Raw genomic sequence first — 12,642 nt, forward strand, 5'->3', positions numbered from 1 at the left:
CAGAAGGGTGGGGAGTAAGGGGCGGGGGGATCACGAGGGTCCCCACCATGTTGAGCTCAGTGCTGATGCAGCTGGTGCTGTCACCCCCATACACCACCACCCTGGCCGGCATGTAACTGGAGTCCTCACTGGCCACCAGCAGAGTCAGCTGCCTGGGAGAGGAGAGAGGGGTCGGTCAGAATCAGGGCTCTGAGCTTAGCTCACAACTTCAACCCACCACTTCCTCGTCAGACTCCTGTCCCTCTGCTTACGCATCAGTCCTCCCTAGACCCTGTTTTTGCCTTTATCTTCCCCCAAGTGGCTTCAAGCTCATACTTTCCACTGAAAATTGCCCAATGACTCCAAATCCACATCTCTACCCTACACTCCTCTCCTGAGCTTCCTGCTGTGTGTCCTGCGGGCATTTCCGTGTCATGCCTCAAACTGGAAGGCACCTCAAGGTCAACAGGCCCAAGTAGAACTACCATGTCTTCAGAAACCTTCTCTCCCCTGGGAAAGAAAACTGCCGCCACCCCCACCCCCCACCCCCAGTGCCACAACCGGACACTGTCACTGTGACCCTCCCTCTTCTGCTTCCCTCCTCAGGCCCACCGCCAGTCCCTTGGCTCCACCAAAGATGTCCCAGCCCATTACCTCCTGGCGATTCCCATTCCCTCTGCCTAACTGAAGACAGCCATCACTTTTCAGCTAGACCACTGCATAAACCTTTCAACTCCCATATGCCAGAGTGAGTGTTCTAAATTTAAACACCCAGCTCTGTCTCTTCCCTTCTTAAAACCCTTCAGTGGCTCCCCCACGTTGCAGAATAAAGCTCACACGACTCTTTGTGATCTGGCTCAGCCTACTTTTCTGGCTTCATCTCCTGCTGCTTCACTACACATAACCTTCATTCCAACCAAATACATTTACTTAAAGTTCCCCCCATACACCATTTCTTACTCCCATTTTGCTCACATGCTGTCCCTCTGCCTAGAATATCCACTGCCCTCTGCTTATCTCACCATTTTCTGCTTCAAAGCTCAGCTCAGTCCACCCCTCCTTCTGGGAGCCTTCTCTGACCCTCAGCAGGGCTGGGGGCCCAGTGCACTCGTCAACCATGTTCTCACTCTATGCTCTTAGTCGACCTGGTCCCCCAACTAGACTGCATGTGCCCTGATGACAGGTCCCATATCTTGTCCTTGTAGCTCCACACCATGGTACAGTGCCTGGCACAGAGACACGTTAAACAAATGCCCACAGAAAGAGAGGCTGAGTTGCTGATCTCCTTCAACACCAAGCACAGGAAGTGACAGCAGTACCTGCTGGGGAGCACATCACCAGGCTCAGGGGGGAGGAGGTCTCTGTACCTATGTGACTACTATTCACTGCACAGAATGGGCTTGAGCGTGTCCCTCAGGGATTTCAGACAGGGCTGTGCATGTGAGTGTATGCGCACCTAACAAGAATACCACGGCGCATGTGCACGGTGATGGAGTGGGAGCCGGTGCTGCCGTTGGACTCCCAGTAGGTCTTGGGGTTGCGGTCCGTCAGCTTGCTGGCCCGGTGCGGGTTGGAGGACACCTCCACCTTCTCCCAGCACTTGTCCTCCTTCACTTCCACACTGGAGCCTGGGGGCGATGGGAGGGGGTGGCGGTCACAGCCTGGTTAGTTGAGAGAAAAAAGGCAAGGCACTGGAGAGCAGAAGAGAAGGGAAGAACAGATGCTGGGGTGGGAGCCAGGAGAAGGCAGAGGGGGCACGAACCCTGGCAGAGATGCCTGAGGAACACGTCAAAGAAGGGGATGTTGATGGGCTGGTGGGTTCGTCTGTGGTCTTCGATCTGGCCCAGCACCATCTGCAGCCAGAACAGGAGAGAGAGAAAGGGAAGGGGGAGAGGGGAAAACACAGAAAAACAAAGTAAAAGACACATGTGAGAAAGAGTCCAAGGGCAACAGATACTCAACCCACTTTCCCCCAGACTTTGGAAGAGCAGGAGCAGGTGAGGTAAAGGTTGGGAAACAAATGCCCCAGGTTTGCTATGACTCATGTCCAACAGGGATGCCAAAGGGTGACACACCGAATCCCTTCCCCTGCTTCTGCCTCCCATCTCCCTTCGCTCTGTACCCACGAGCCGGCCCACCTGAATGCAGCCAGCCAGGATGCTGGAGGTGAGGCTGCTGTAGAGCTGGGCGTGCTTCTCGCAGTCGGTCAGCAGGTCGCGGAGCTCGCCGGCCCGCAGCACCAGCGCCGAGTGCTTGTCCGCCACTTTGCAGAGGGCCTCCTTGGCTCCCAGGCAGCACAGCACCACCGCGTAGTCCTTGTGCGCCGAGGCCAGGCGGTGCAGGAAGCGGAGCAGCTCCTGCACAATCTGCGCCCAGAGCCACAGAGTGACGTGTGGGAAACAAGGCCAGGTCACGTTGGGGGGGGTTAGTACAGGGAAGGTCCTGGCTGAGATCCTGGAACAACTCAGAAACCCAGGGCAAGGAGAGTACCAAAGGCAGGAACGGAAGACTGGGGTGCTGGGAGTCCAGAGTGAGCTGGCAGGAGCTGGGCACACCTCCCCAGGCCTCTTCCTGCCAGGGCCAACCTATCTCAGCAGCCAACCTCGGTGCCCAAGCCTCTCACACCCTGAAGCGGGGGGAGCAGGAATGTTTGGGTTGCTAAATGTGGGCTTCTCTTCAACCAGGAATCTAAATCCAGGTGCAGCCAAAAGCTTATACAGGCACAACTCATTTTATTGCATTTAGCTTTATGGGGCATGACAGATGTTGCATTTTTAACAAATTAAAGGCAAGGCCCTCCACCAGCAAAAAGATTACAATTTGCTTTATTGCGATATTCGCTTCACTGTAGTGGTCTAGCACCAAACCCACAGTATCTGGGACGTACACCTCTATTTCAAAGGCCCGGTTCTGGAGACTCTTAGGTGGTATCAGCTTCTCCTTCTGACCCACCCCTCCCAGTGTCCAGCCCCTTCAGAAAGGCTATGCTGTCCCTCCAGAAGTAGCTGGGGCCCGAGGCTGCCTTTCCCTCCCCCACCCTTGCCACGTCTCTGGTTACCTCAGAGTCACTACTGGGGCTACTCAGGCAGTTGAGGCAGGGCTCCAAGACCTCATGCCAGGGGAGGGCCATTGCCTCAGAGTAATCCAGCAGCTGGGTCATGACCCTGGTGAGGGGATGGAAACAAGTGAAGTCCCTACAGTCTGCCAGCGGCCCTCGCCACCAACGCACGGGCCTGGACAGGTCCCTTACCCCAGCGCCGTCAGCAGCAGGGTTTTGTTGGGCCCGGGGGCATCCAGAGTCCGCAGCAACAGGAGGAAGGGCTGGGCCTCCTCCTGGAGGCGCTTGAGGAGGGGCCTCAGGGCCCCCCCAGGGCCCCCTTCACGGCACAGCACACGCTCCAAGTCCAGGAGGAGTTCTGCAGATGGGCCTCCAACCAGGGACCGGATCAGCAGCTCGGGGGACCCATCCTGGCCCTGGGCACCGGGGGGCTCCAGTGTTGCTGCCCAGACACACGGGAGGAAGAAAATACATACAAAGAGGATTCATACAAGTTGGCCAAACCGAGAAATGGGCAGGTCCTGAAAATCACCCCCAGATTTCCCTCCCATTCGGAGGTGCCTGCAGATTTTACAAAACTATAGGGGATTTTCTTTCTGGCCCCAAATATATACCTAGCTACATCTGAAGAAATGTCTAGAAAGGCAAACACTGTCACATTTACCATTTTTAATCTCCTATATCATACAATTACATTTATGATTAGACGTGAACTATGCTGTCACATACGCCAGTAAACGTCAGCTGGTGTAAGAGCACCTGCACTAACCTGGCCTGGGGGCTTCAGACAGACACGCTAAAGGACACTGCTTTCTTCACTCTCCCCCACACTTCTGGGTTTTCACTTGTTTGTGAAACACATAGGGATTCCTCCCTATGACAGCAGTTTCTAGTCGTCAACTTTCTGTACTGTAAATTACAATTTCACCAAAAAAGGCCTCTCTATAAATTACTTCAACCAACCTTTTGGTGTCCAGTAAGACTGGACCAAACCCAGACCAAACCGATGGCAACCTCACACGCCGGAAGCCATTCAGAGAAGGCAATTTCCTTATCCCTATTCTAGGAATCCTCCCCTCTTGGCAGGAAGTTCTACCTGAGACCTAACTTGAGCCCCAAAGCCTCACTCACTTCCTGAAGGCTCCCTGCGTCCCTCTAGTACGGTCTGAGGACGCCAGTGGTAGCCTTCCTGGCCACCGGCGGGCACTGCCTGGCTCCTCAGCAGACCACCTCCCCACAATGGTACCTGTGCGCTCAGGACTGCCCGGCGGCTCCGAGTAGCGGTTGAAGAGGATCATGAGGACGGTGCGTATGGTGGGCATGGGGTCCGTCCCCAGGGCGATCCCCGAGTGCCTAAACAAGGTGTCTCTCAGCTCTCGGGTGATAATCTGGTCTCCCAGAGTGTGGTGGTTGCCCAAAAGCAGGCTGAGCAGGATCAGGCCATTTCTCACTGCGGAGGAGCACCTGGGAGGAGAGAGGTGACCCGGGAAGAAGTTGACAGAGTGAACACAACAGAAATAGGAAGCAGATACACCGGGGAGAAGCCCAGCATCTGGGGAGGAAGGGGCTTCAGGGGTCCTCGGCCTCGGGTCACTCCGCCCAATCCCAAGAAGGAAGGAGAGGCCAGGGTGTCTCCGCTCGCTGGGCGTCACCCTGCCCTCAAGCACTTGGCCGTTCCCCCAACGACAGTCAGAGAGGCCACTGAAGTTTCACCCAGAGGCACAAACAAGGGAGTTTCTGAGGGGCAGTGAGACGTGGGGAGAGCAGTGGTGACTGGGGCGCGGCGGGAGTTTGCGGTTCGGAGGGTGAGGCCCTGACCCCTCTGTGTTCAGCATCAAGATCACCGCGGCAGGGATGGTGAGGAGCAGGCTGTCCGAGCCCGGGCGGGTGGCTGAGTCGATGCTGGCGAAGATCTCTCTGGTCATCTGCACGTCGAACAATGGGTGGGCAGAATCCTGGCTAGTAAAGAAGTCGCGGTTCTCCAAGGAGCTGGCAATGGCCAGCATCTTCAGTGCCTGCAAGAGGGACATGGGGGCAGAGTTAGGAGGGAGCAGAGCCACCGGCAGAGGACGGAGAGGGCCAGGCCATCCTTCTAGATCTCAAACTTTGGGGGAGCAGAGTAAGAGATGGAAATGGAAAAGGCACTGATGGGACATTAAATACTAAAAAACAAAAGCAAAGAAAAAAGACAAAATAAAGCAAAGAACTCTAAGGCTCAATGGTGGTAATATGAGTCCAGTTTCTCTCTACCGGCACCAAGGCTAACTGGTGGGATGGCTGCCCCTCCCGTAGCTTCGCCTCAGAATGGGGCCCTTTCACAGCACTTAGTTGTCAGCAAAAGCTTTCCTTGAAGTTGTTTCCTTCTTGCTTGACAGCTCCTGCCTTTGCGAAACGTCTCTTCCCTTGACGTCCGTAAGTTCATGTCTGCCGGGTTGTCCTCCCTCCCTGGTGTTCCTCTGCCTAGACCTTACACATGCAAGTTCCTGTCCCCGTTCTCTTCTCACTCTGCATGCCCGCCCTAGGCAACCTGGGCCACGCCCATAGCTTCAGTTACCACTTAGATGCCAACATTCCCAAACTATGTCCCCTGGCCTCCAAAACCAGTGTCCCACCCTCCTCAGCAAGGCTACTTGGGCTTCCTCCCCGGCAGAGTAGTTGTAGTTATAGGAAAAAATACTTGCAACGTGCAAACTTGTTTGCTGGTACTATACAAAAAAATAAAGATGAACACTCTACCACTGGAGTGGAGAAGGTCTCTCCTGGGGAAAGAGTTGGCTCCCAAGAAACCCTCTAGGAATTAGACATAATTCCCAGGAAAATCGCCCTCCTGAGACCTGGGCCCTCAAAGCAAGTGCTGCCTCATCATAAGGCTTTCTCCCTTGGGCTACCCCACTCTCTCCCAATTAGCTGAATTCTGTAGACCTCATGTTAGATACAAAATGGTGCGATTTTGTTACAGGGCAAGAGGCAAATGCTGTATTATGGTCAAGCAACTTGAAAAGGTCAGGGAATTCTATCAGCAGACATGGCCTAGACCCGTGGTTGGCAAACTGCGGCTCGCGAGCCACATGCGGCTCTTTGGCCCCTTGAGTGTGGCTCTTCCTAAGCCTTAGGATTACCCTAATTAAGTTAATAACAATGTACCTACCTATATAGTTTAAGTTTAAAAAATTTGGCTCTCAAAAGAAATTTCAATCGTTGTACTATTGATATTTGGCTCTGTTGACTAATGAGTTTGCTGACCACTGGCCTAGACGATGAATGCTTGGCTGCTCTTGGGAGAAGCAGCACGCAGTAGGCCCACAGAGAAAAGAGCCTCCCGCCTCTCGCTGGGACAGCCTGCTCCAGGGGGATCTGTGCTCCTGTCCACACTTTGCCTTTGTACTTGGAAAGCATTCTCATACCTGAGGCCTCCCTGTCCCCCTCCAGGACCCTCAGCCTATACAGAGCACACCCTGCCACATCCTGCCAGCCAGCACGAATGCCTGGATCATTCTGGAAGCCAATTCTCTAAAGCTCTCCTGGACGAGGGCCTCCCTTCTCCATTTTCTCGTCCCAGGGTGGCAAGACAATGGCAATGTTGGCTTTGTTTTACACACATATGGGAAGGGATATTTTCTGTGTAAGGGTAAAAACTCAGATCAAAGGGTAAAAACCTACTCTGTCACATCTAGAAAATTAGTCTTTAACCAGACACCTAATTGTAACTAAAAAGACATGGAAAATTCAACACACCTAAAAACCCAACTCCTGACTTCTCTCCATTCCTCTTCCTCCTCCAACTTTCTTCCAGCTAGTAAATGGCCACCTCACCCATCTGCTGCTCAACTGCAAACTTGCAGTCATTCTTACAGACATCTTTCTCCCTTTCTTCACGCGGCACTCTATCTCCAAGACTGTCCAGCTGGAACTCTTAAATCCACCTGCATCTTTTGGTCCCAAGGTCTCCCCGCTGATGTAAATCACCACAGTACCTCCCCGAGGTCAGCAGTCCCCCACCCTGCCCATCTCACCCCTCACTCACTCCCAGTCCACTCACCGCCAGCCCTGCCTGCTGCACCAAGACGGAAGTCTTGTATTCTTGCATGCAAACCAGCACAGCGTAGATGCCACCCTCCCTGGCAAAGAGGGGGCGCCATTCATTCTTGGTCATGAGCAAGTACAGGAGGCGCAGGGCCAGCACCACCACCATCTTCTCTCCCACCTGGTTGGTCAGCAGCTCCACCAGTGTCTTCACTAGCTTCTCTCTGGGAGGAGAGAAATTGGCGTTTCCCACCCCAAGAGTCATGCCTGACTCCCCGCCTAGCCCTGTGCACCGAGTTCCAGTCCCTCACCCCATCCCCTTCCCCACCTGCTCTTCTTGCCTCAGCCTCACTCCTGATGCCCCCTCCACAGCAGTCTAACTGCCTCTGGCTCCTCACTTCATGAAGGAGTCAGCAGAACAAACTGGTTACAAACTCTGGCTCATCTTTTCAAATAAGTCTATAAATTCAATGAAATTCTAATCAGAATGCCTAAAAAGTTTATTTCTTTAAACATGATAGGCAGATTCAGGCCCAGGAAGGGAAATATGCAGGAATAGTCAAAAAATGTTTGGAAAGAAAGAACAGACTTGCCTACTAGTTATCAAAGTATAAATATAAAGTTCTAATAATGAAAACTCTGGAGATAATACAGGGTAGTCAAACAGGTCAACAGATGAGAAGGGAGACAAGGGCCGCATCCCAGTCAGAAAGGACAGGAAGGACCATGTGAAACATGACGTGGAGACACCTGGCTATCCACCTGGAAAAAATAAAGCTGGAACTCCGCTTCACTTCATTTGCAAAAATAAATAGCAAACATTTTAAAATAAATATAAAAGTCAAAATCGTAGATATTTTTAGAATATATATGGACATATATTTTTGTTAATTTTGGTTCATCCTGACCCGAGGACATTTTTTCCATTCATTTTTTTAGCTTTTTAAAAAATTGATTTCAGAGAGGAAGGGAGAGGGAGAGAGGTAAAAACATCAATAATGAGAGAGAATCACTGATCGGCTGCCTCCTAGGAGCACGCCTCCCCAGGCATGTGCCCTGATTGGTATCGAACCCTGACCTCCTGGCTGACAACCAGCTCAACCACTGAGCCAAGTCAGCTGACTCCACTGATCTTTAAAGAGAGTGGAGGGAGAAGGGAGAAGGGAAGAGAGGAAGAGAGGAAGGGGGGGGGGGGAGAGAGAGGGAGAGAAATATCAATGTGAGAGAGACACACAGATTGGATACCTCCCGCCCGAGACTCTTCGGTGCGTGGGCCCATACTCTAACCACTGAGCACACTGGCGAGGGCGGGAAATATTTTTGTAATCCTGAAATAGGATAGCCCCTCTTAAGTAGGACTTAAAATCTAGAAGCCAAAATAAAAAGTTGAAAAATATAGCAACACTACAGTCTAAAACTTGAGCACAATGAAAGGCACTATCCACAAAGTTAAGAGATAAGCAACAAGAGTCAGAGAGAGGGTCCAGTGGAAATGCTATCGTAAGGGAAGGAAGAAGTACCCCCGAGTCCCTAGATCACAGTGACCATCACAAGAGGGGGAAAACCAGGAATGACATCTTTCTCCACAGGGACAGAGATGCATACTGAGGAGGTAGTCTATGAACTATGGAGTTAAGATACACAAAAGGAGAAATTCTGGAAAAAGAAGGCAAATACAGGTACTGGGGAAGTCCTGTTTTTATCTGCCTTTTCTCATGCTTTATGATTTTAAAGTGAGTCAAATACGCTTTAAATATATATGCCCTCTGCAGTCATGGTTCTGACAAATGGGCTAACACACATAGGTACTATATCTGAATAGGTACAGAAATATAAATAAGGGTGTTTACAGAAATGTTAACAGTGACTATCTCTGCATAAAGGTTTTCAGATGATTTTTACCTTCATAATTTCCCATTTTCTTACAGTGAGCATGAATCATTTTATATTGAGAAAATAGTTATGATTTTGAAAAAAAGGCAAGATATTTGAAACATAAGTAACAGATTAATATCCAGAATGTCTATAAGTCAGTAAGAAAAAGACCCAGTAAGAAAATGGGCAAAGGGTAAAAACAGAATATTTAGCCCGGCCAGCATGGCTCAGTGGGTGAGCACCAAACTGTGAATCAAGACGTAATGGTTTGATTCCCAGCCAGGGTACTGGGTTGCGGGCTCTATCCCCAGTGTGGGGTGTGCAGGAGGCAATCAATGATTCTCTCTTATTGATGTTTCTGTCTCTCTCTCTCCCTTCCTCTCTGAAATAAAAAATATATATATTAAAAACAAAGAAACAAACAAAAAACACAATATTTATAGAAGAAACACAACAAATGAGTGCAAATATACCTAACTTCACTAGAACTAAGAAATTAAAACCAATCATTTTAAATTTTGCCAATCAGACAGATTCTTAAAACATGCTAATATCCAGTGTTGGCAGATGTGAGGGAAACTCTGTATTTGAACTTGGACACAATCGTATTTCAGAGTCCTACGCAGAGGGAAATATGGAGGCAGCTCCATGCGTACTGACATGGAGAGCCCTGTTAGACATACTGAGCGTGGGAGAAGAGTTGCAGAAACATGTAGCGTGAGTACATATACTAAGACACAAACTCGGGAAATGTTCTAGATCCAACACACCAACAAATGTAAAACTAGAGAAGGTCAGAAGGCTACACATCCGAATGACAGTGGTGAAAAGAAATTAGCTCTTCATTCTATGTTCTTTTATGGTCTTCAGATCTTTTAAAATGAGAATGTATTTGTATATTATTTACATAATTAAGGGGTATTAAAAACCCATTTCCACATAGAAAGTAGGGAGGTAGGAAAAAAGAAGGGAAGAGAAAAGAAAAAAACTCAAGTTCTGGAGCCAAAAGTTCCTAGGTCTGAATCCGAGCTCTGCTTTCTGTCAAACTCTGGGCAAGTTGGTTAAACTCCCTAAGCCTCGGTTTCCTCACCATACAAAGGGATGAGAATAGGAGTGAGTCTTCCTCAGATGATAGGAGGACTTAATGAGAGAATGCAAGCAAAACGTTAAAGCCCAAAAACAAGTGCTGTGACAATATTAGCCTCAGTAATACTCCCTCCTCCGCTCTGTTGCTCCTCAGACTGACCCTCCTTTTCACCCGCAGCCTAATTCTTAATCTCAGGGATCCTTCCCACCCCACTAGCTTAAACCAAACTGCTTCCCTCTCCACCATTCCAACCTCAGGGATCTGTCAGGGCGGACCAGAGGGTGGTCCGGCTCAGTGACCTCCTCCACAGCCTGAGAGAGGGCATCGAGGCTTGAGAGCTGCAGGTTTGTGTCCAAGCTGGATATCTGCACTGTAGCCACAACAGCCGCCACTTGCTGATCCAGGGAGCTGCGTGGACCTGGACCCCGCAAGGCTCTAGCCATTTCTGAAATGGATGAGGGAAAGGCAGTGGCTTAAAAAAATACGGCACCTCCACGTTAGAAGTCCTTAAAGGTCAAGCCCAGTTTTCCTACTGACATCCCCTATAATCCTGTATAATAAAGAGCTAATGTGCTGATTAGACCAAACAGCAGAACAATGAAGCCCTGGCTGTGAGAGCCGAGCCCCTTGCACGAATTTTGTGCATCAGGCCTCTAGTTTTCATATATTATTCATCACTGTAGCATGCATTCAGAACATATCCAATTCTGTGAAAGGCATTTAATAGTCAAACATTGCCCTAGCTCAGTGGTCGGCAAACTCATTAGTCAACAGAGCCAAATATCAACAGTACGACGATTGAAATTTCTTTTGAGGGCCAAATTTTTTAAACTTAAACTATATGGGTAGGTACATTGTTATTAACTTAATTAGGGTACTCCTAAGGCTTAGGAAGAGCCACACTCAAGGGACCAAAGAGCCACATGGGGCTTGGGAGCTGCAGTTTGCCGACCACGGCCCTAGCTGGTTTGGCTCAGTGGTTAGAGCGTCAGCCTGAGGACTGAAGGGTCCCAGGTTCGATTCTGGTCAAGGGCACATGCCTGGTTTGTGGGCTCGATCCCCAGTAGGGGGCGTGCAGGAGGCAGCCGGTCAATGATTCTCTCATCATTGCTGTTTCTATCTCTCTATCCCTCTCCCTTCCTCTCTGAAATCAATAAAAAAAATATATATTTTAAAAAAGAAAAATAGTCAAACATTGAAGACAAAGATTCCCTGGAAAATGGGCACTCCTTTTCCACGGATACTAAAGAAAGGGAGCTGTGATTGATTAGATACAATCAAGACCAAAGGAAGGAAAATTGACATATGCTTCCAAATCATTTTCCTGTGCAAACGTGGCCTTTTTTTCCTTTAAATCCTCACCCAAGGATATTTTTCCATTGATTTTTAGAGAGAGTAGAAGAGAGAGGGAAAGACAGAAACATTGATGTGAGAGAAACCCATCGATTGGTTGCCTCCTGCATGTGCCGGACCAGGCCCTGGCCAGGGAGGAGCCTGCAACTGAGGTACATACCCTTGACTGGAACAAACCCGGGACCTTTCAGTACGTAGGCTGACACTCTATCCACTGAGCCAAACCAGCTAACATGACCTTTTTTTCATGTCTTTCCCTCTGAATACCCATTTCTCTGGGGACCACCCAGGACTTTTTCCAACTTTAATGCCCTCCCCTCCTGGCACATAACTCACCACTGGCTGCCTCCTTTATTTCGGGGGACAGAGCCATTCCCTCAGTCAGCAGAAGCTGGTTAAACAGTTGTGAATCACTCTGTGCCATGGGGGGCTGAGTTTTTCCCTTGGCAGCCTCTGCCTCTGCTTTGTGGGGCTCAGCCTTTGCTTTGGGGCACTTGGTCTCTTCCTCTGAGAACCTGGCCTCTGACTTGATCTCCTCTTCTGGATCTGGGGTACAGGAGCGACTTCGGGAAGAAGATGAGCTGCTTAGTTTATCAGGTCGCAGCCCGTACTTGGTGTAGATTTTGGAGTTGAGCAGGTCACTGAGGGTGCTCCCCTCAAACCGGTTCCAGAGAACCTGTAGCAGACCTTCAGCCACCTCTTTGGGCACGGAGATCTCACCGAGGGCCTTTTCCTCCAGGGTCTGTCAGCAGATGGGGGTACGCGTATCAGGGACAAGAGACACAAAGGTCCCGGGGAAGAGCGGCCACCTCTCGCCATGCCCCGCACACCGGCATACCGCACCCTCACAGCTTCTGCCTCCTCCCACAGCAGCGCCCCTCATCATCTCTAACCTACAGCACCAGCCTCCTCCTAAGCACTCCTGTACCTAGAATCCCCTTGGACAACCCCACTTCTAACCCCACTGCCAACCCCCCAGGTGTCTCAGGCCCGTAATACCTCATCCAGGTTCTCCCGAAGATTCTGAAAAATTGGCTGCTGCTCACATATGTCCAACTTCTTGATGAAGAAGAGCAGTTCCCACCACTCAGCCTGGGTCAGGTATCCCAACTTCTCATTCTTCTGAGGCTCAGGCTGGAGATATGGCAAAGAGTAGAGCCCATCCACGGGCTTCCAGTCCCAGGAGGGAAGTGCTGAGAACACAGGCAAAGGGTCTCAGCACCCGCCAGGGACACAGTGGATTTCTGAATCTCTGGGGCAGCTGCGG

General features: G+C 50.4%; 1 protein-coding gene across 2 annotated transcripts in view; it reads right to left on the reverse strand.

Moving 5' to 3' along the window:
* Window positions 1–12,642, reverse strand: part of CUL9 (cullin 9) — a 37,378-nt gene that overhangs the window by 20,411 nt on the left and 4,325 nt on the right. Inside the window, exons 6-17 of one of the 2 annotated variants that reach the window (XM_036317127.1) lie at window positions 12,375–12,568; window positions 11,712–12,117; window positions 10,275–10,467; window positions 7,077–7,284; window positions 4,856–5,052; window positions 4,284–4,501; window positions 3,230–3,479; window positions 3,038–3,143; window positions 2,118–2,345; window positions 1,742–1,832; window positions 1,436–1,640; window positions 47–152 (exon numbers count right to left, since the gene is read on the reverse strand). In XM_036317127.1, the coding sequence (XP_036173020.1) occupies window positions 47–152; window positions 1,436–1,640; window positions 1,742–1,832; window positions 2,118–2,345; window positions 3,038–3,143; window positions 3,230–3,479; window positions 4,284–4,501; window positions 4,856–5,052; window positions 7,077–7,284; window positions 10,275–10,467; window positions 11,712–12,117; window positions 12,375–12,568 (2,402 nt within the window). The remainder of the gene's footprint in view (window positions 1–46; window positions 153–1,435; window positions 1,641–1,741; window positions 1,833–2,117; window positions 2,346–3,037; window positions 3,144–3,229; window positions 3,480–4,283; window positions 4,502–4,855; window positions 5,053–7,076; window positions 7,285–10,274; window positions 10,468–11,711; window positions 12,118–12,374; window positions 12,569–12,642) is intronic. The other variant, XM_036317128.1, reaches the window with a different exon arrangement.

This window comes from Myotis myotis, unplaced genomic scaffold (genome assembly GCF_014108235.1).
Source record: "Myotis myotis isolate mMyoMyo1 unplaced genomic scaffold, mMyoMyo1.p scaffold_m19_p_7, whole genome shotgun sequence".
In the NCBI taxonomy this organism is placed as follows: domain Eukaryota; kingdom Metazoa; phylum Chordata; class Mammalia; order Chiroptera; family Vespertilionidae; genus Myotis; species Myotis myotis.